At 37.3% G+C, this 24166-nt stretch overlaps 1 protein-coding gene across 5 annotated transcripts in view; it reads right to left on the reverse strand.

Annotated features, from left to right (window-relative positions):
• ITGA1 (integrin subunit alpha 1) overlaps positions 1-24166 on the reverse strand; it is a 147823-nt gene that overhangs the window by 32746 nt on the left and 90911 nt on the right. For all 5 annotated transcript variants that reach the window (XM_070245859.1, XM_070245858.1, XM_070245857.1 and 2 more), the window contains 7 exon segments: positions 18806-18971; positions 14692-14765; positions 13826-13970; positions 8632-8774; positions 5502-5645; positions 4044-4301; positions 1656-1786 (listed from right to left, as the gene is read on the reverse strand). In XM_070245859.1, coding sequence (XP_070101960.1) covers positions 1656-1786; positions 4044-4301; positions 5502-5645; positions 8632-8774; positions 13826-13970; positions 14692-14765; positions 18806-18971 — 1061 coding nt within the window.

The raw sequence follows: 24166 nt of genomic DNA on the forward strand, positions 1-24166 counted from the left end.
GGGAGTCTTCTTTCTGCATAGTGCAGGCTCTCAGGACTCCATTTCTTCGGGGAATTTTTGAAACAGAAGAGATTGTATCTGATGTTCTGAGGATACCCAGGTTGTTTTGGAAACATCTTAGGCTTTTGGTTCTGAAGAGTAGCAAAATATGCCACCCCAAAATATGATTATATAAGTTTAGGACACGTCACCCCAAAATACCCTGCTTTGGTATATTGATTATTTTGAGCTGTAGGCACTTGAAAGATAGCAAATGCAGGGAGAGGCTTTCTCTGAATTCCTCTTATCTGCCTAAAGACAGATCCTCCAAAAGGAACTCAGTTGTCATCAATCCCCTCCCTCTGAGCTCATCAACCAGGGAGGATGGACTCTCATCGAAGGAGAAAAGACAAAAAATAGAATTTAAAAGGATAACGCTTTTGGCAGACTGAAAAAGGAAGGACCTTTTATTGATGCAATTTTTTTTTTTTTTGAGGAAGATTAGATCTGAGCTAACATCCGTGTCCATCTTCTTCTACTTTATATGTGGGATGCCACCACAGCATGGCTTGACAGGCAGTGTGTAGGTCCATGCCCGGGATCCGAATGGGTGAACCCTGGGCCACCAGAGTAGAAAGTGCAAACTTAACTGCTCTGCCACTGGGCTGGCCCCCTTCTTTATATTTCTTAATGAAGTTTGTAACATTTTTTAAAATTATTATGCAAAATTCTCATTAAGGTTATTCTTGATATTTTTAGTCACTTTTTTCCAAATAGAATCTTTTGTGAAATTGTGTTTTTTTTTTTAAAGCAAGTACTTTTTTTTGTTTTTTAAAGATTTTATTTTTTCCTTTTTCTCCCCAAAGCCCCCCCGGTACATAGTTGTGCATTCTTCATTGTGGGTTCTTCTAGTTGTGGCATGTGGGACGCTGCCTCAGCGTGGTCTGATGAGCAGTGCCATGTCCGCGCCCAGGATTCGAACCAACGAAACACTGGGCCGCCTGCAGCGGAGCGCGCGAACGTAACCACTCGGCCACGGGGCCAGCCCCTGAAATTGTGTTTTTTAACCGGTTAAAGCAAGAGTTATTAATGTTATTAGTTAATAAATTATTAATAAATTAATAAGTAAATAGTATTAATGTATGTAGCTAACCATTGACTAGGATTTTAAAATGAACTGAAATTAATTTGGGGATGCAGACATTTTAAGGGCTGTGCAAAGATATTACTGAAGATACTACTATCCTTGACTAGCAATATAAAGACAATCAGACAGTGATGAACTGCCTAATTATACACATTAGGTAAATGAATGAAGAGTCAATTACCCCTAAAAGCTTGTAAGCAACTTGGGGATACTGTCTTGTTCATGTACATCCTCAGTGAGGCCCTCTTCCTCCCTATGCCTCCCCCCGAAAACAGAGTATGTGTCTTAGTACCAAGCACATAATAGATACCTCAAACTAAGGGTTGATTCCACTCTTTCCTTTAATATGCTTTCTTTATTTTTAAGATTTATCGACTCCTCCAGCTTCCAAAGCCGCATAATTTTTATTTAAATAATAGAGCACAAAAGGTAATAGATATTGGTATGACATGAGCTCTGATCATACTCTGAGCGCTGGAACTATTTGTGAAATATTATCTGATTAATTGAATGTTATTAAAATACTTACCAGAAGAGGGCAGCACCACCAAGGCCCCCGATAGTCACATCAGTCAGACCATCACCATTTAAATCCATTTCTCCATGGATAGACTGGCCAAAAAACTTCAGTGTCTCGCCATCTCCACCTGATGGAATACGCTGTGAAAATCCCAGCAGATAGTTTTTATGTTAGAAGAGTCTCTTCAAGAACAGTTTCAAATAAATCTGAGGACTTGCATTGGTTAACAAAAAATTAAAATTAAAGATCTTTTGGAAACCTGCCCAAGAGGCCCCTCATGTGGAGACAAGAGGAATTACTCAGATATTCCCAAAGGCTATTCTTTTTATAGTCCAGACAAAATCGTTTCAGGGTTACTGACACCAGAGAGAGGGGAAAAAATTATATAACGTCATCTTGCCTAATCCTGAAGGGAAACATTGTTAGTAACTGGCTCTGCTTTCTAGTTCCTGTTCAATCCCCATTACACAGGGATATTTAAAGGTGCTGGAAACCTTGAAAACATATCATGCCGGCAAACCTAGGGGTCAGTTTGGGGTTCACTGAAATTTGGGGCTGAGCATAAATAACACATTCCATGAAATACATTTTTCAATATGTGATCTTCTTTACTGTTTGTCCAAAATTGTTCTGAAAGTCAAGGGGACAATAGATTCGCATCCACTCACATGTACCCACAATGTTGGGAGGGCATAAGTGAACACGGACTTACTGATTTGGGCACATCCCCATACATAGTATGTTTGATATCGCTACCTCCTCACTTAGCTTTGGTTCAAGTTGATACTATTTTAATAGAATCTGATGGCAAAGAGACAGGACGGACAGAGCCTCCCCAAACTTGGGGTCTTATCCTGCTCTTTTCCACTTAAATTCATAAATTAGGAAGCCAATTAAGGCAAACCAAATGGAAATAGTTTTCATGCTTAAATGTTTGTGGCTCATTAGGAAGTATTTCCTTATGTTCTCAGCAAACAAACCGGGAGATATCTGCCTCACTGATTCTGTTGATTCAGTTTGATTCTGGTTCATCTCATACACAAGCAACACCTCTGGTTACCATGGAAATGAGTGAGCGTATCCTCTTCTATCCTTGGGAAAGCATTTTGCCAATAATTAAACAAACTCAACTCTAAGATTCTTTTTTGTTGTTGTTTAAAGCTACATCTTGATTTGCCACCATTTTGCAAAATAAATTGCTTATGACAATCTTAATGATTTACAAATCCTTTTCTTTCTACTACAAATGCCACTCCATTAAATTTGCAGGATTAATAGTGAAGGAATAAAGTGGCAAAACACAAGAATGGAACGCAATCTTCTTGCAGTTCCGGGTTCTATCAAGCCCCAATGGTTAATATTGCCTGTTTCCAGCTAGATAAATAATACCGTAAAGATTTTTAACAGAAACAAGTCATTTATTAAAAGGATAGGAGAGTTGTTAGTGAAATATGCCCTTTATTTTGTTGTTTCACTATTAATGTCATTATCACTTTATGAAAAATTAAGCATCACAACTTCCCAATACACAAATAGATTTTGAGAATTCTGTTGACTCTAGTACCAAAGAGAAAAATCAAATGGAAAAAGAAATAATTGATGTTCTGATTTTCTTTTTATGTTATGTAAGCTAGAAAGTAATGAGTTCTATTTTATTTATAAGTAGTTGTTCAAGGCCTAACAAACTATGGTTACTTAAAAACAGACAATTAAATTAGAAGAATTCCTGTAAACTCTCTTATGTTTATTAGTGCATTAAACACTTCTGTAAATGGTTATTTTTCTCATGGAGGAAAAAATTACACTTATGGATTAGAGCCAATAACTGACAATACATTTAAAATAGGAATGACAGAAATCCCCTGCAGGTTAAGCTTAATTATTCAGATGTTCTTCCAAGAGGGATTACTTGTGAGACGATTATAAATCTTCAGGAACCCAAATTCAATTGCTGAAAATATACCAATTTAATTCATAAATATAAATGTAATGCAATTTTATTATAACAACAGGGATATTGAGTATAAAAACAATAATCTCATTTCCTTTATTGGCAAAATTACGTAATTACTGTTTTCTCATTCAGAAAGTGGTACCCTCTGTTTAGGATCAGACACACTGCAGATGTTAAATAGCATTGTTCAAAAGTGTTCTTTTGTTTTGTACCATTTCACAAGATCAGATTATGGAGACATGGCAAATAACAACAGAAAAAGCTAGATAAAAGGACAAAATATAAAGCAATTCTTTTAGAAAGAAAATGTAGATGAGAATAAGAAATCTACTTTCCGAATCGAGTCAGAAGAAAGAAATTAACTCATGAAGCAAGACAGGAGATGCCTGGCACTGAACCCACGGATCACTTCAGGACGAGAAGCCGGAGGTTTAACTTCTTACTTGTGCATACTCTTTCCTTATAGTCCTGCCGCTTCCATGATAAATGTACACGGCTCCCCCGTGATCATCTTCCAGGGGAGCGCCTATCACGATGTCATTAAACCCATCAAGATTGAGGTCTTTCACAGCAGCAATAGCTGTTCCAAAACGAGCCCCGCATGGCTCATTTTTGTTTTCTTTTGTGCATGAATTGTGCTTCAGAGATGAACAGCAAGTCTGTTTAATGGGTTCCAGGCTCATTTGATATTCAAACCTTGTCTGGAAGAGAGATAAACAGGATACTTATGGATTTCTGTCATTACTACAGCAGAGTGGAATTTTTAAGTGCATGCTAAATCAGTGCTATTAAAAACCATTTGTATATCAATGGTAAAGTTTATGAAAGTTCTTAAAAAAGGATGCCCAACTGAGAGCAAAGTTAGAGATTTCAAAGAACCGACTGCAGGATTGTGGGAAAGAAGAAGACATATTGAGGATTTTCACAGACTCTCTTTTTAATGCAATCGGGTGAGTATATAACTCAGCATCTTTTTAAAGCAGAACTGAATTTTTAAATCCTCAGTTTGTCACTATCCTTTCTTCACCCAATATTGTGCTTTGAAAAGTCTCTATATATTATCCCCTAAAGGACAAACAGAAAATTTACGCTTTCAGAAAACAAATTTTTCCAAAGCTGTCCAGAGCGAAAAAAAAGACCCCAAACCCAGAAAAGGACAGCAAGTACTGGCAACGATGGACAGGAAGACACTTTCTTGGAAAAAAGGGAAAAACAGCACAGGACCAAAAAAGTTGACAAGGAAGCCAAAAAAATGATAGGAAGAAACATAATTTATGATTTAAAATAATTAATATAAGAAAGATTTAAGCATTTAAAAAGCTAAATAGATGAATACTGACTTTGCTATAGACCACAAAAACTCTTCTAATGATGAAATCAAGAATTATTTCACTTAACACTGATATCTAAAATCAGGAGTGGAAAACAAATCCCACTCCAGTGAAGAATTCCAGAGACCACAGTAGTTTCTGCAAGTGTCTGGTGTCATTGCCTTAAAATGCACTCTATCGCCACAGTCTCTCCACTCTCGGTCCTTATCCCCCCACCTCATGCAGCTTTAACTGCTCATGTCACCCACCTCCAGGCCAGTGCTCATGATGGTTGCCCTGTGACTTTACTTAGGAGTTTAGTGAGATTTATACTTATCTTTATCCTCAATATTCTGTTAAAAAAGAATAGTTCATACTTCCAAGTAGAAAATATCTAAGGATTTGAACTATTTTATTAAAATTCTAAATGTTCATTTAGAAACTGAGGGATTAGTGGGGTAGACAATCCCTCAAAGCTTCTTCGCTTCTTTTACCAAACTGAGTGAAAAATTAGAACTACATTAATTATTTGAAATTGAAAGTAAGGAAAAGATTTTCCCCGATTTCTATCAAACCCACAGTTACCATTACCTGATTCAGAGTGTACACATACACTTTTCCTTGTTCCTCTTTCTCTGTTCCCATGTACATGGGAGCTCCAACCAGAAGAATGTCAGTATTGGAATCTTTATCAATGTCAATTGTTGTTAACACACTGCCAAAATAGGAACCGATCTAGGGCAAAAAAGAAAACAGTCTGATGACCATCAGAAATTCTCAAGGAAGCTAAAAACTTGCATTTCTTTTGTTATGCCAATCTAGAAGAGTATTTGAGATTTAGATGGCAAAGGAAATGAAATAGAGAAACCAATGCCACCTGAGAGCTCTTTATTGGCTTTTGCATGAGGCTAGTGAGTAATAAGTCGGGTCCATCCTTAAGGATGAGCAGCTGCTATAGATTCTGCAGCTTGACAGTAGGAGAAATGATTTCTTTTAGATTTCATCCTAACCTCTCTTTCTTCTCCACAAAGCATAAAAGATCAGTAGTGATAAAATGATTTTTTTTAAAGGAAATAAAATGAAATAAACAATAGAAGTCATTCTGGAAAGGCTTCAGTATACATTTAAATACAGTAACATGAAAATGTGGAATAAAATACATTATGAGGAGCTGAATTTTATCGGAATTCTGGTGCAGCATATTTCACCTCGTAGTCTCAGAAGACAGTCTACTCAACAAAATGACTTAGTCTTGTCCCGGCAGCTATGGGAAGTGGAAAAATATAAAAGGATTGTAGGGGGGACCATCCCCTTGTAGCAATGTATTTTCTCTTTTAAAGATAGGGATGTATTTTAGGGGAATGCAGGTGACTACACTTCATTATCTAAATGCGATAACCTTACCAAATATTGAGCTGTGTATTTGATGCTTTTGATAATTCTCTTATTGACATTTACTGTCTTAGCTTCCATGATTTTATTTTTGATCTCCTGATTCTCCCACTATATCATAGACTATCCTTCCTTTTCACCTTTCTGGCTCCTTTCCCTCCTCCCATCCCCTAGATTTTGCCCCCTCCCCCATAAGCTTAGACCTGCATTTTTTCCCCATTCTCTTACTCTAGATGCCGAATCCTCCCCAACATTTCCATTACTGCAGATTGCACATTTCCGTCTATCCTCCTCCTCAAGGCTCCAGTTCTACATTTCCAGACATTGCTAGACATTTAGACAGCTGCCAGACATTGGCTTTTTTGAATGTCCTTTTCTCACTGGCTTATGAATGGTATAAAAGGTTTTTCAAAAAGTTGAATTAATTACAAACATAAATAAAGTGTTGTAGGATCTGGCAATATTGGGCCTTCATTCCCACATGGTAACAGGCATCTGGAGCTGAGCTAAACCTTTATATGGCTCAGGCGCTGCCAGGCCATGGTTTCCACCACTTCCCATTGTCTTCTGTCCAGCAGCTTTAATTATTTATTTTACCTACCTGGCACCCACAACCATTTGAATTTGTGCTCACTGTTATAGGAAACATGTCTAAAATCAAATACCATTTTAAAAAATGTCTAAACTACTGGGGTTGCTGACATTCTAATCATGGTGCCATCTTTCTCCCAGATTCCCAGGCTTGAAACTCAGATCATTCATAATTTAAATCATTTGTGATATTCTCTTCACATGTTCATAAGCAATTTTTCATAAAATTTTATACTTCCTGTCTTGTAGACAATTGATAGAGTGATAATGGACCTCAGATGTTGTCCAAAATGTTTCATTTTACAACCTTGCTAATTCCTCCTTATTTATGTCTACCATAGTCTCTCCTTCTCCATTTTTATTGTTGTTATACCATTTCAAATTCTTCTCACTTCACCCATGAGCTACAACAAGAGCCTTGTTTTTATTGTTGATGCATTTTCTGATGATAAATGTGGGCAAAAGGCTAATGAAACACTTTCACCTGGTATATGAGAATCTGACCTGGAGTTTACTCTAACTCCGTTCCCCTTGAAATATGATGAGGGAAGGATTTCAACTATATTACCAAGCAACATCGAGTGTGGTAAAAATAAACTCTGATTGGGGCATTGCATTTGGGTCGCGTGGAACTAGAAATACTTGATGGAGATAACATATTTTGGGCTTCCTAGAATGCAGTGACCCTTCCAACTGCATGCCCTTAAGGGGACCCTGGAAGCTGTGTCTATGGCATTGTCATAAAAGATACTGGCTCCTCTAGGGCTTCAAAGCCAGTGAAGTCCCTGCACCTGCCTGATGTGTCTGTCTCCTGGCACGTAAGCTGGACTGCTGTGCTGGCTGCTACAAGGACTGCTGCAGGGGAGCAAGGCTGGCGCTGCCCCGCCCTTCACAGTACTCTGTGTGTGTATCTAGGGGGTGGGAGATGATCCAGTGAGTTGGAATATTTAGTGGAGCCCAAGAACCCCCCTTGTCCCGTGAAGACTGCAGAATAAAGTTAATAAATTCTCATTATAGGACATTTGGAAAATACAGAAAACCATAAAGAAGGAATAAAAATTACCCAAATTATCACAATTCAGTAATAATCAACAATAACATAGATGTTTCTGTTTTAAATATGTTTACTTATACTTAATTTGCATATTGAATATATAATTTTTAAACTACATTTAATATTCAATATTATCTAATGAAAATTTTCTGATTTCACATGTTACAAATAATTTGTCATCACTTCCTGGAGAAAATCCAAATTCTTTAATCTGCCCCTCAAAACTTCACACAGTCCAGGTCCACATTACCTTTTTATCTGGCTCTTTCTACGTGTCTACATACTGTCTTTCCTTTTAGACTAACCCAAATTTCATCTCTTATTAAGACTTTCTACACCAATCTTAGCTTAAAATAATCTTTCCTTCTTCTGAATTTATTGTTGATGCCACTGGCACTTTCATGTTTCTTAATGTTTTAGCTCTCTTTCCTTGTATTTATATCCGCACATCTGTACCTACATCTATTATCTATACCTCCACCCCCATCCAACCGAAATGTTCCTGTGGCCAAAGATGCAGACACTTGACGTCCCTCCAAGGAACCTAGCATGGGCCCTAATCTCAGTGGATGTTGAATATGGGGGTACTGGTTTTTTAAAAGTTTAGGACAATAGACAATTCAGTTAAATTTACATAGACAGAGTATGAATGAAATAATTTACAACAGTAATTTTCAAGCCCACCTGTTCTCCACTGAGTGTCTGGAGAATCTTGACGTCTCCATCTTCCATCCTGTAGATGATGACCTGGCCTGTATGATTGTACCGTGGCTGTCCAGCAATGTAGAGCACATCTCCAGAAACAGTGGCAGAGTTTACTGTGTAACCTAACAAAAGAGAGATGGCACGTATACTTTCTGACCCCTTAAAGTCTGCATGGAACAAATTAAGATCCATTTTAAATGATTATCCCCGAGATAATCTTTTTTTTTTTTTTTGAGGAAGATTAGCCCTGAGCTAATATCTGCCAATCCTCTTCTTTTTGCTGAGGAAGACTGGCTCTGAGCTAACATCTGTGCCCATCTTCCTCTACTTTATATGTGGGACACCTGCCACAGCGTGGCTTGCCAAGCAGTGCATAGGTCTGCACTCAGGATGGGAACCGGTGAACCCCAGGCTGCCGAAGCAGAACATACAAACTTACCACTGCACCACCAGGCTGGGCCCCCTGAGATAATCATTTTTATATTTTTATATGGTCTTTTCTTCTGTTGAAAATAAATATATATATTCTAATGCAGATAAGTTTGTCTGTAGAAATCTTTAGTTTGTTCTCTGATTATCTACCACAACTGCTTTATCCTGAAAAGATATTTTTATCCCTACCCTCCAGTTTTCATTGTTTAAAGGCACAAATGATAGAACAGCGATGACAGAAAGAGAAAAACAATCCACAAAAAACTCTTGCAATCTCAATTCACCACTTTGTAATAAATCAATTGTATTTTATCTAGATGCATGTGTCTGTGCTATAGAAATTAATAATTTTATATAGTTGGAATAATAGCAAATGTAAGCTTTTTCTGTGTTGTAGCCCTGGTTTTCAAATCATGATTTTAAATGGTTGAAGCTTATTTCTCTGAATTAAGCCATAAAGACATTGTGTTTATACCACAGGATCATTTCCTGATGGAATGGTGGAATTTAGGTGGTTTTAAATTTTTTGGTATTATACTTAAGCCTGCGAAGACATCTTTGAACATTTAATTATTTTTCTTCTTTTGGATTTTTCTTGATGATAAATTTCAAGGAATACATTGCTGGATCAAATTTTCAATGGTTCTTATGATGTCTGGCAAATTGTTTCCAGAGCATTTGTACTCAATTATTCCATGAACAGCCACAGGAAAGATTAGTTTCATCCAACTCTCCCAAACATTGGGTATTATTTAATTTGTGGATATTCTAATAGATGTTAAACATAATCTAACAGTGGTACCTTGCTGTGATTTTAATTTGCATTTACTTGATTAAAAGTGAGCTTGAATAGTTTTACATATTTATTCATTCCTCTCTTTAATTGGGCTTTCATGCCCTTTAAAATCTTAAATTGTGTCTTTAAGGCAGATTAATGTTAATTTCTGAGTGAAGAATTAGATTTATTCTTTGTGTCTCTAGAGAACAGAGCTAAACCAATAGATAAGAAATTACCACACGCAGATTTCAACTCAAAAGAAGGAAAAAAAATGTTCTAACAACCAGAGCTGTCCATCATGGGAGCAGAAGGCAGGTTATTTTTCAAAATGCCGTGGAACAGCATTTCTTACTGAGAGAAAGATTGTATTGATAATTTACTTGTCAAGTATTTTACCATAAGGTACTAGTTCTACTTTCTTCCAAAATTTTAAAAAAGGAACAGAGGTTTTTATACTTAAAAATGTTTATTCTTACAAGTGCTAAAGTGAAACAATTACTCAGGCATATTTGCCTTCATGAATATTTTTCTCACATTCTCATTTCTTCATCTTTCTTTGAGCGTTAAAAAAAGTGTGCATAATAAATGATAAAATATTCTTTTGCAAACATGTTATGCATTATATTTCTTATGTTACTAACCACAATATTGCTTAAGAAGTAAAAACTTTAGGGTCATGTTTATACATAAATAAAATGGAAAAGGAGAATGTGCAAAACAGAGCCTGTTTTATTTCATGTTGTTCTACTAGGAATTATTAAGAAGGGATTGAGATGAGAGTTTTAGTATGCATTAATTTTTTTGGTAATTTTCTGAGCTATGCATGCAAACTGTAAAAGAACCTTTAAAAAAAAGTTGAAAATTATGTTTGAGGCTTGGAGTTGTGTGATAATTTAGCTAATTAACTTTGACGCTTTTCACTTGACAACTACAATCATTAGTTAAAATCTTCACAAGGACAGTAACTACCAGTCAGGTAGTTACAGGTTGCAGCTTGAGCATCTAAAGACAATAAAGAAGGAAAGAGAGAGACGGCCAAGTAAAGTCTACTATTTTTGTTTTTGGTGAGGAAGACTAGCCCTGAGCGAACACCTGTTGCCAATCTTCCTCTTTTTGCTTGAGGAAGATTGTTGCTGAGCTAACATCTGTGCCAGTCTTCCTCTACTTTGCATATGGGAGGCTGCCACAGTGCAGCTTGCTGAGCAGTGTATACGTCCTGCCCGGGAATGCAAACCCGCGAACCCTGGGCCACCTAAGCAGAACATGTGAACTTAACCACTACGCCACTGGGCTGGCCCAGTAAAGTCTACTTAGAATGAAAAGAACATAATTATAAACACTTAAGCTTAATACTGCTTTCTGAAAAAGAAAAGTACAAAATCGAAGAGAAAGAAAAATTGATGGCATAGCCCTGTGCATGGATTTATAAAGAATAAGTCCTGTCAGCTCTCATAATTCATTTTTTGGGGAGAGTGCTAGGATCTGGGGAGGTAATGGGAAACAGGTCTGATCTGCTTTGATTTCATGCAGTTGCCTCACATCTTTACTTTTCCTTTTGAATCTATCTGGCATGATTAAAACTCAGCAAACTGTGGGCAGAGGAGGCAGGGAACAGGATCTCAACGGTATTCTCACCATCAAAATCACTCGCTAAGCACATATTCGCATAAGGCTGGGTTATAGAAAGATGAGTGTGTAACTACATCCTAAGAGGGGTTCAACAGCTTCAGTTCCTACTTCTTTCTGACCATTATTGATTAGCATGGGATTTTTTATAGAGCATCTGTCTTTTCTTTTGCTTCCTCCATAAGATTTTCTGTAGTCTAACAACTTGCAGTCCACACAGATTTCAGGCTAACACATTCAAACTCATCTTAATTTGCAACCCACACAAAGAAGGAAATGTTTTGAAAGTCTCATTTCAGATTTAAAATAATATTTGGGGGAAAAAAGCTATTTTTCTCCTCTGCCCCCTTTCTGGGTGCTTTTCTATTTTGAAAGAAATCTTACATATATTAGACTTTATGTTGGCAAAGTGTCTTACGTGCTAGCCTGTGACTAAGCTAACAAAATGATTTCTGAAATAGAAAAAACTTCACTGTAGCCCACTGTAGATAACATACCCCAACATGACCTTTTCTGGGCAGAGAGGAGTCATATATTATAAACCCCGTGGTCAGGAATGAAGTTCTCTTAGTTTTTTCTTGCCCGCAGTGATATCTTCAAGTCTTGAATTCTCTATATCTGCTTCAAGCAACCATTAACCCAAGCTTTTCAGGAATAATAAGATTTAGGGTTCTTAGGACTATTTGGTTTTAAGGCATTTAATCACATGATAACTCAGAATAAGTAGTGTTATTAATTAATGTGTGAATTTCCTAAGAGTAGCAACAACGTCACACATCTTTGTGGACTTCGCACAATGTCTTTAATTTTGAAATGAACACTGGAACAAGAATCAAGAGACCCAGATTCTAGTTTCAGAACCGCCATAGATAAATGTGACAATTTCTCTATTCCTCAATTCCTTAATTTGGAAAATTTGATGTTTATTATATGATCTCTAAGATGTCTTTTAATGCTAAAACTCAATATGAATTCTAAGCTCAATCCCTTTATTTTACATCACAATCCTCTAAATATTTAAAAGACATGCAGTGTACACTGTGTTTTCCAACAATTTCTTCAAGTTTTGTGGGGAGAAGGATGGGTACAAGGGGATCGTTTCCAGATCTGTATCCTTTAGATAATCTTTTACTGGTACATCCTAGTTCAGCATTTTCTTTTGTAATGTGTGGTGCTTAGAGCAATGGAATACTCTAGCTACTCTATGAGCAAGGCAGAATGGAATAGGACTTTTATGAGAAATAGATTAGACTTTCATTAATGCAGTTCGACATGTCTTAAGGGGTTTTAGCACTCACATTATATCTGCTGCTTATCATTCTATTTTTAATTATAGAAAATCCTCAGCCCTTTTAGTCTTCTTAAATCCTGCTGCCTCTACAGCTTTAAGATGTGCTTTTGAATAGGAAATGTATGGACCTACCAGTAAAGACCTCCCACTTTCCTCATAAAATAGCAAGAAACTGGAACAGAGAAAAAGACTTCCCTCCAGGACAGAAAAGTCCCAGAGAAGAATGCTAACATGCAAAAATATGAACACCGCAAGGTACTTTTCTTTACTATTGCACCCCCAGCACCAAGAACAATGCCTGGGGCAAGAGAGGTGCCCTCAAAATATTTGCTGAGTGAGTAAAGCACTGGAAACCATACTCTGAGGGTCCTTTCCATGCTAGGCCCTCTCAGCTCTTTACTGAGACCATCTAGTGATAGAAGAGTCTCCTGCCGATCTGGAATAAGGTGATACCAGACACACAGCGCCTCGTTCCAGGCAAGTCTTTGAACATAAGATGATGCTACATCACTGGGTTTAAGTTCAATATTTGTCTGATTGTGAAGAGAGCTATTAAAGAAGAAGCTATATGACAAAACAAATTAAAATTTTCTTTTCCAAAATTAGGACCCATAGAAAGAAACTAATGACAGAGGATATTTAAGAGAATACGGGAGTCTGAGCTTCCGGATATAGGTTGAGTCAAGGTTTCTTTTTCTACCATCATTTCCGGTCCATCAGGTACAAAGGTCTTCTTGAAGTTAATAAGAATACCAGACACAAGGAGACCTCAAAAGGTGCAAAATTAGCCTAAATCATTCCCATACTAGCCAGGCATTCTGAGAAGAAAATGACCTCCATGTTCTGTTATTTTGATTACGGCTGCTCAGGAACTAAGGCTGACTGGAAACTTTCATGGGTCCTGTAAAATATCTAACTCCTGGAACTGATCTTGCTTACACGGTTGTAAGTAGGCCTATAGAAATAAAAGTAAACAATGCTAAAAATAAAAAAAACCCACAGAAATAAAACGTAATCACTTTCTATCAGTTACATCCAAACTTTACCTAAATAGGAAGCAAGCGGTTCATTCCTTTTGGTAGACTCAACGTTAAAGGTTGTGTTTTGGGGGATTATGAGTTGATTGGCCTTCTGCATGACGACTGTTCCATTCCAATCATAGGCTCCTACTGCTCCAAGCATGACCCAGTCCTTATAGCCAAGCAGAGAAAACACTGATATTTAACAAAAACCGTGAGAGCAAACACATCATAGCATTAACAACGTGATAGGTACTATTCAAAGTGCTTTACATACATTAACCAGATAATCCTCACAATAACCCTTTGGACTAGATGCCATTCTTAGCATCCCGACTTTACAGAAGAGGAAACTGAGGCAGAGTAAGTAACTTTCCCTAGGTTAGATAGTACAATTCCATATTGAAATGTCAATATTCTTTTGTGGGGACTATGATGCTTTTTCTTCCATCAACTACAAATGATATATTTTCTAGTCTTGCCTTTCTGCTTTATTCTGGGTGCCAAGAATCCTAGTTCTTGAACATGGAATTCTGGTAAGATCCTTGAATACCTTGACACTGAAGAAAAAGATACATTCCCTATCATTAGCAAATCTTTTAAATTAAGTATTTCATTTAGCCAGATGCATAATTGCAGAAGGCAGATACCAAACTGTCTGATTCACAATTATTAGTATAATGTAGTGAATTGTGTGAAATAACATGTTTTCCTAATAAGAAGCTTGTGAAATGCCATTTCCTTATTTGGATTAGAAATGCCATCATGATCTGAATAACTGCTCGAGCCATAAACTACTAGTTGCACATGTAATATTGATGCCTGGGTGTTGGTTTTGGGAGAACCAACCTTGAAAAAAGGAGATTTCGTTTTCTACCAAGTAGTCAACATACCTGTGAATAATGAGCGCTGAAGCCGGTCTGAGACATTTCCATTTCAAATGAAGCTGCTGACTGGTCCACAGTGGCTATAACATAGAAAAATAAATGCCTTTTAGCATACTCCTGACTTGCAGAAAAGAGAGACCCAGTACAGTCTGTGGTCTTGAGTAACCAGAACTTCTATCATCATTAGGGTATTTTCAGCCACACATTTCTCAACCCAAAATTCCTAGGTAGGGCGGGGAGAGGACAGAGGTTAGCAGAAGGGCTGTCTCAGATTCTTGACCCTTAGCATCCCCAGTCTTGCTGGAAGAGCGGAGAAATCTCCCATCCTGCTTCTGTTCTTATACTCTAGCACGCGTGCGGATCCTATGGGGCTTTGGATCCCTGTAGTTGAAGTTGAAAGTTCTGTAGCTGGAAACCTCTGTCTTGTCCTCACGCCCTGGGAATCCTGCTGAGACATTACCTGATACATTACAGGGCTGAAAAGCTGTCATTCACTTATTTTAAGAGGTTTCTCGACTCTGCCAGCCCCACCCTTATTTCTGGCTGTAGATCCTCTCAGAATTCCATTGTTTGATAAGCGGTGTATGGATTCTGGGTTTGTATTTGTTCTCATTTCTGGCTGTGGGTATCACTCACAGATCAGGAGGGGACTTTTGGACAGGACTCCAGGCCACATGCCATTCAATCACAGATTTTTTTTTAAGATTCTGTACCCATTTTGAAGCTCTTCACTGAAATGCAGAGACAATCCAGAGCATTCTATGGAAATATTCTACTCTCAAAACATTCACCAACCAGAAGCCACAACCTCCTGAGGGGATTGACGGAATGTTGATTTATTTGTTTTCAGTGGGGAGTTGCTGATTTATTTGGCCTTGCAAATAAGTTAAAAATAGCATATAATTTTAAGAAAGTCAGTCTGCCCTTTCATTGAGGCATGAGAATAATTAAATTTGTGAAATCAAACTTTTTTACTGGCATAAATTTGTTAACAAATACATCAGTGATTGCCTTTTTATAGGACTAGATTAAGTGGGGAAATCCATCAAGAATTCAAATATATCATCTTAATTTCACATGTGAATTGCCCTCTAATTTAAATGACTGAGATGCACTTTAATTTAAACCTTTATTTTAAGTCCCCAGTGCTTTAAGGTGCTTTCTCATCTATCTCTGCAAGATCAATTGTAAGAATGCAGAAGCAAAGACCTGCCCATTTCCTGTACTTTCTGCTGCTGCTGGTTTGCTTAGAGCTGAGAACAGAGACAAGGAAGCTATGTGACATTCAGCCCGCTGAACTGGCATCATGGTTGTAGCACATTGTACATCCCTGAACTTCTCGCTGTCACCTCCTCCCTGAACTATTCATGAGTATTGAGACAACCGCTCTAGTCACCATGCAGCCTCTGGGTAGCAATTTCAGCATCTCTCCCGATGCTTGATGAGAAAGAGACATTAGACCATTTTCCAAGTTTATTGAGCAAGTCACTGGCATGCTCAGCTCACTGGGTGGCACTGTCCTTGGCCAGCCGGAATTTCATAATGGCTGCTATTTACCATCTAAAGATAAATATTGATAGGAAACGGGGATTTCCCAGGTAACAAGGAAATAAAGCCCTTTCTGACCTCCTTATGAAAAAAGTCAGAAATAGGCTGGTCAAAACACTGCTTTTGGTTAGCTCTGAAAGTGCCACAACAAAGATGTGGGAGACATTTTTAATCTGGGGAGTTCTTTATCAAATAATTTCATTTTTAAATATAGAGACTTCCTGAACGGTTTGGGAACTCCAATGTGTAACCTTTAACTCATGGTGTGATTAGGTTAGAAACAATCTGAAAATGTCACTTAAAGTAAATTGATCCCCTCGTCCTCCAACAGCTGATAGCGGCTTCATTTTCACAAGTCTTAGGTTACACCTACTTGCTTAAGATGAGATTTAGAAATGAGACTATTGTGTTTAACTATCAAGTGTAACTAAGTAATTCTTCTTGTAAATGATCTTTACGATTGTTTCTATCATATCTTGGTCCATGTTATCAAAACTTAAAAGTGTACAATGACTTGGAAAACCTAATATATTTCCTGAAGGCCAGCTAGGCTCAAGATCTGGTCTATTAGTAAACAATAATGATAGCTGTTGCAAGACCAAAGCCATTTAAGAGTGACTCGTACACAGAGGACAGGACAGCCAAGTTCTTCAGAATCGGCTGCAATGTCAGACTGATAAATAATTCAAGCGTTCTGTTTCTAAAGGCACAGGGGAAGACGAGCCAGGGTAAATGGGAACCAGGGAAATTCAGTCTGGATGGGCTGTAGGTTCCCATCATCTCTAAATCAAACTTCCTACTTACTGTTGTGATCCAGTCATGAAATCAACACGGTGAGTCACAACCAGCATTTTTCTTAATTGAAAGAGTAGAATGGAAGAGATGAGAAACTACCAGAGTGCATTGAATATAATAAGGGTTATCGGGGAAATTTTGTTTTATTTTTATATGTATACATGTGTGTGCTCTGGGTCACGTAGGGTCAGAAAAATGTTCGCTTCTTCCCTTCTAGGTTCTTTGGCTGGTCTAATTATTAAATTGATGTAAGACAGATTAACAGGAGAAAAACAAATTTAATTTCATATGTGTGGGAGTCCCAAAGATATGAGACTCAAGGGTAAGTCAGGCAGTTAAGGCTTTATGCCATCCTAAGCTAAGGAATGGGATAGAGGCCTGGGGCTTCAAAGGGGTGGAAGGCAACTCATAGGATGATAAGAGCAGATGTTTGGTAATTACAAGTTTGCCATGCCATGTAGATAGGTCTTTCAGATTAAAAAGTTACCTCTGGTGAGAGCTCTTTTTCTGGTACAGGCTCCCTATCTAAATTCTTTTGTGTGGTCAAGGGAGAGGTAAATGTTTTTTCTGAGTCTGCTGGGTCTTGAGTGCCTTCGGCTCAAAATAATCCACACGCCAACGTGGCATATTTTGGGGTGGCATATTCTGCTCCCCTTCAGTCACAAAGAAAAATGTATTTACTATCATGGGTCACTGTCAAAAAAAGTTTGAAAGCCATTACTCTGTCATTTTCTTTTCTTTATATACATTTTAATATTCTCTGTCTGTAAGTCACTTTTCTGCATTTTCCTGGTCACTTGATGCACAATCAAATTGTCCATGTTTTTTCGAGTTATCTTTCTTTCCTGTTTCATCTTTCTCTTTCCCATTATTACATCATATTAGGGAGACAGAAAGGGGCTTTTAAATTTCCATGATTAAGATGCAAAAACAATAGTCCTTCAATGTGTCCTCACAAGGACAGACTCAACTGTTCAGATGGAGCATAAGAGCACAACTCTCTGGGGGTTTCTCATCCTAGGTTGAGAAAAAAGACATGTTCTCAGAGTCTCCAGATTATCAGACAATGTGAAGAAAGAGGCCTTTTCAGTTTGCCTGGCATAACAATTTCAAAGACTTCTTTTTTATTAGGAAAGATCTAGTTCCAAAGTAATTTGTTACTCAACATCTTCCACCTAAGGCAGAGGAGGGGATGCTGCGACTCATTATCCCCAATAGCCAGTTGCCATTGAAAAACCAAAGAAAAAGTCTACAAAAAAGTAACATGACTTAGATAAGTAAAGTGAATCGATGTTTTGCTGCCTTGGGACTTAGGCAGAGCCTCATGAAGACTTTTAAAACGAGCATGGAGCAAAACAGGAGAAAATAAATGAACAAAGAAGTTCTTACATAAGAACAGTCCCATAGAAGCCCCAAATGAAACAAACAAATTAGAAAACAAAACTTGAGCTAGTGTCTCCATTTTCTAAACCTCATCACAGAAAAGGAATAAAACACCTGGGCCCATTTGTGTTCTTGCACGTCTATATTGAACATTGTCTTCACCCGGCTCTCACATTAGCACTGCTATATGCTTACAAAGAGAGCTTGCCACAGACACAGTGCTATGTGAAATAGCCATCTCAATGACAGATTTACAGAAAAGGGCATTGATCCATGCTGGCTATTGTACACAGGAAAAATGCATCAGCCATGTGATAGGAATAAATACCAAAAACCCATTACATTGAGTTTGAGTTGTTGAGAGAATAAGCAGGATTATGAGAAATAGTCATACCTTCCAGGGCAAATATTCTTTCTCCCAGAGCTTCAACGATAGTGACTAGAGCTAATTCATCAGAGACGTTGAAGAAATGCTTTTCAGTGGGTTCACTTGCAATTGATTTTATTTCCTCCACAAATTTTTCAGTGCTTAAATTTCCTCGGTTATAGTGGCCGAGAATCTAAGACACAACAAAAATGGCAAAAATATATTTTAACTTCTGTTTTAAATAAGGATCTCAAGCATTTTGTCAACAAACAGGAATGTGTACAGTACCTTAGCATAATGCAATTTTTATGTACTTCCACATTCTTGGAAGAGAAATTTTCAGATTACGTAGATTCCCTAATATTAACTGCTTCATAGTATAATTGGTGTAGGAAAATATAAAAGGTGATCTTGTATGTTTGTGAAAGTTTCTCCTCTTGCATTCCTGTGTCCCTCTTTATTAACAGCTGTATCTTTAAAATCTGACAGTTCAAGAGTAATGTTATGGTTTCTCAATGTCTTTGATATTATTCCAGCCAGTGACATCACTGTTTGCTGGCAAAAGCAATTAGTAAGTGAGTTGCTCACTCTTGAATAGGCTGTTCTTCCTGAAAATCTTACCACCACATGTTGTACATTGTGTTGTACACACACACACACACACACACACACACAATGTACAACATACATATATTTTTAAACAGATATTGGACTAAGTAGTAATCTAACTTGGCAATCTAGAAAATAAACAGTTGGGGCATTCCTGTTTGAAACCAAATGGTCAAGACAGGGGCATTCTTTTTTATAGAGAAGAAAAAAAGGCAGGAATTATCTGTTATAGTTAATTGTAAACTATTTAGATGTCCTACCAGGTTTTCTTGAACATTTAGGTTATTTTTTAAAGTGAAGTTTTTTGAGATATAATTTATATAGAGTAAAATTCACCCTTTCTAGATGAGTTTTGACAAACCTATATATAGTTGTGTTACTACCATATCGAGATGTAGAATATTTCTATAACCACAAAAAGTTCTCTCTTGTCCCTTTGTTAGTCAAACTTCTTTCCCCCAATCCCTTGCAAACATGGATCTATTTTCTGTCCTTACAGTGTTGCTTTTCCAGAATGCCATTTTAAGGAATCATATGGCATGTAACCTTTTGCGTCTGGCTTCCTTCACTTTGCATAACGCTTTTGAGAGTCATGCACATTGCGTCACGTATCAGAAGTTCTTTCCTTTTTATTTCTGAGTAGCACTCCATTGTGTAGATGCACCATCACTGATTTTTGAGGACATTTGGGTTGTTTTCAGCTTCAAGGGATTAGGAGTGAAGCTGCTATAAATATTCATGCACAGGTCTTGTGGTGCAAATATGTTTTCTTTTCTCTTGAGTAAAGTCCTAGGAGTGAGAATGCTGGGTTCTATAGATAGTGCATGTTTAACTAAGAAACTGCTAAACCGTTTTCCAGAGCGACTGTTCCATTTTCACCATTCCCACAAGCAATGTCTGAGACAGCCAGCTGCTTTGCATCCTTGTCAATACTTGGTATTATCAGTTTCTTTCTTTTTTCGCTTGTTTCAGTTTTAGCCATTCTACTGGTGTGTAGTGGGATCTTATTTAATTGACATTTCCTTAAGGACTAATGATATTGAGACCCTTTCATGGGCATATTTGCCATAGAATTTCTTCTTTGGTGTGGTGTCCATTCAAATCTTTGCCAACTAAAAAAAAAAAAAGGGTTGTTTATTTTCCTTTATTGAGTTTTGAGATTTTATATATATTCCAGATACAAGTCCTCTGTGTTTTTTGCAACTATTTTCTCCCACTCCGTTGGCTGTCTTTTCCTTTTCTTAACAGTATCATTTGAGGAGTAGAGTTTTCAATTTTGATGAAGTATAAATAATCATATTTTTCCTTTATGGTTTGTACTTTTGTTGCCTAAAATTTTAGTTTTTGATGTAAACATTTCTTAAAATTTACTTTTTAATATGAAAATGTGCAAGTTAAAGTAAATGAAGAAGTCTTTTAAAAACAATATGCAAACTAAAAATGCAAAAAAAAAAAACAAGAAAGAAATCAAAGACATAAAGAAATGGAAAGACTGAAAGAAACTGAAGATGACACAAAGATATAGAAAGATATTCCCTGCTCGTGGGTTGGAAGAATTAACATAGTTAAAATGTCCATATTTCCTAAAGCAACTTACAGATTCAAATGCAATCCCTATCAAGGTCCCAAAGACATTTTTCATGGAAATAGAACAAAGAATCCTAAAATTTATATAGAACAACAAAAGATCCTGAATAGCCAAAGCAATTTTGAGAAAAAAGAATAAAGCTGGAGGTACTACCCTCCCTGATTTAAAAATATACTACAAAACTATAGTAATCAAAATAGCATGGTACTGGGAGAAAACCAGACAGAAATCAACGAAACAGAATCAAGAACCCAGAAATAAACCTACACATCTATGGCCAGCTAATTTTTTTTTTTTAAGAAGAACATTAGCCCTGAGCTAACTCCTGCCAATCCTCCTCTTTTTGCTGAGCAAGACTGGCCCTGAGCTAACATCCATGCCCATCTTCCTCTACTTTATATGTGGGACGCCTACCACAGTGTGGCTTGCCAAAGGGTGCCTGTCCGCACTTGGGATCCGAACCAGTGAACCCAGGCTGCTGAAGCGGAATGTGACAACTTAACCACTGCGCCACCAGGCCAGCCCCTGGCCAGCTAATTTTTGACAAAGGAGCCAAGAATATACAATGGAGAAACGAAAGTCTCTTCAATAAATTATGTTGGGAAAACTGGACAGCCACAGGCAAAAAAATGAAAGTGGACCATTGTCTTACACCACATACAAAAATTAACTCAAAATCAGACTTGAATGTAAGACTGGAAATCGTAAAACTCCTAGAAGAAAACATAGGCAGTATGTTCTTTGATATTGGTCTTAGCGGTATCTTTTTGAATATCATTTGTCCCCGGCAAGGGAAACAAAAGAAAAATAAACAAATGGGACTACCTCAAAATAAAAAGCTCCTGCACAGTAAAGGAAACCATCAACAAAACAAAAAGACAACCTAACAACTGGGAGAAGATATTCTCAAACCGTATATCTGATAAGAGGTTAATATCTAAAATATGTAAAGAACTCACACAACTAACAACAACAACAACAAAAACAACCCAATTAAAAAATGGGCGGGCATCTGAAGAGACATTTTTCCAAAGAAGCTAATACAGATGGCCAAAAAGCACATAAAAATATGTTCAACAAAACTAATTATTAGAGAAATCAAATAAAAACCACAATGAGATATCACCTCACACCTGTCAGAATGGCTATTATTAAAAAGACAAGAAATAGCAAGTGTTAGAGGGGATGTGGAGAGAAGGGAACCCTCATACACTGCTGGTGGGAATGTAAACTGGTGCAGCCACTATGGAAAACAGTTTGAAGATTCCTCAAAAAATTAAAAATAGAACTACAATTTGATCCAGCTATTCCACTGCTGGGTATTTATCCAAAGAACACAGAAACACTAATTTGAAAAGATACGTGCACCCCTATGTTCATCACGGCGTTATTCATAATAGCCAAGAGTTGGAAACAACCTAGGTGCCCATCAAGGCACAAGTGGATAAAGAAGATGTGGTATATATATATATATATATATACAATGGAATACTACTCAGCCATAAAAAATGATGAAATCTTGCTATTTGCAACAACATGGATGGACCTTGACAGTATTATGCTAAGTAAAATAAGTCAGAAGGAGAAAGCTAAATATTGTATGACTTCACTCATAGGTGGAAGATAAAAACAACAAACAAACACGTAGATACAGAGAATAGACTGGTGGTTACCAGAGGGGAACACGGCGGAGGAGGGGGTGACAGGGGTCATAGGGCACAGGTGTACAGTGATGGATGACAATTGGACTTTGGGTGCTGAACATGATATAGTTTATACAGAAGTCAAAATATAGTGAGGTACACCTGAAATTTATATAATGTTATAAACCAGTGTTTCCTTAATAGAAATTAATTAAATAAAAAATATGTAAATTAAAATGCAAAAAATAGTAAAATAAAACCCCACCCTAAATGTAGATAGGACCTAATTCTATTTTTTTATTGTATAAAAAATGGCATTATAGGGCTGGCCCGGTGGCGTAGCGGTTAAGTGCGCACATTCCACTCCTCGGCGGCCCGGGGTTCACTGGTTTGGATCCCGGCTGCGGACATGGCATTGATTGGCACGCCAGCTGTGGTAGACATCCCGCGTATAAAGTAGAGGAAGATGGGCATGGATGTTAGTTCAGGGTCAGTCTTCCTCAGCGAAAAGAGGAGGATTGGCAGTAGTGAGCTCAGGGCTAATCTTCCTCAAAAAAAAAAAAAAAAGCATTATGAACATCGAGAAAAAATGGGAAAAGTTTCTAAGAAAAAAATTGGAAAAGTTTGTAAAATCACATTATTTTTTAATTTCTGTCTCCCAGATTAGGTGTTGCCTCTTTACTTTTGCTTAAACCCATTTTAAAGATTTTTTTTACTATGAAAACATCACTTTTGTAATAAGATACTGAAGTTTAGTTTTTATCTCATTGCAAGTGTTGCTTAAAGATGCAGCCTATACTGGAGTTGAAATATAATGATGTACACCTGAAATTCATATACTGTTACAAACCAACGTGACTTCAATAAAAAGATTATTATCTTGGTTTTTATATTTTTTTGTGAGTATTTATGGCACGTTTATTATAATAATCCAAACTAGAAACAACACAAATGTCCATAAATAGTGTAGAACAGGGTCTGGCTCCGTGGCCGAGTGGTTAAGTTTGCACGCTCTGCTGCCGCGGCCCAGGGTTCGGATCCTGGGCGTGGACATGGCACCGCTGGCCAGGTCACGTTGAGGCGGCGTCCCACATCCCACAACTAGAAGGACCTGCAGCTAAGATATACAACTATGTACGGGGGCGGGGTTGGGGAGATAAAGCGGAAAAAAGAAAAACATTAAAAAAATAGTATAGAACAAATTGTGGTATATTCATACAAGGGATTAATAAAAAATAATGAATCACCAATACAGAAAATATCATGGATAATCATTATGTTGAGTGAAAAGCTAAACATAAAAGAGAACATATTGCATTATCTCACTTATATAAAAATAGAATAAGCAACCTAAGCTATGGGGATGTGTCACTTGAATGGTTGCTATTCAAGGTGGGTGTGAAAAGCGCAAGGGAACTTACCAAGGGTGATGGAAATGTTCAACATCTTGGATGGCGTGTCAGTTACACGGGAGCATACAATTGGCAAAACTGATCAAAGTTTTCACTTTATATACAGTTTTCACATTGAAATCGTGCATTTCACTGT

This window comes from Equus caballus, chromosome 21, assembly GCF_041296265.1.
Source record: "Equus caballus isolate H_3958 breed thoroughbred chromosome 21, TB-T2T, whole genome shotgun sequence".
NCBI classification, from domain to species: Eukaryota; Metazoa; Chordata; class Mammalia; order Perissodactyla; family Equidae; genus Equus; species Equus caballus.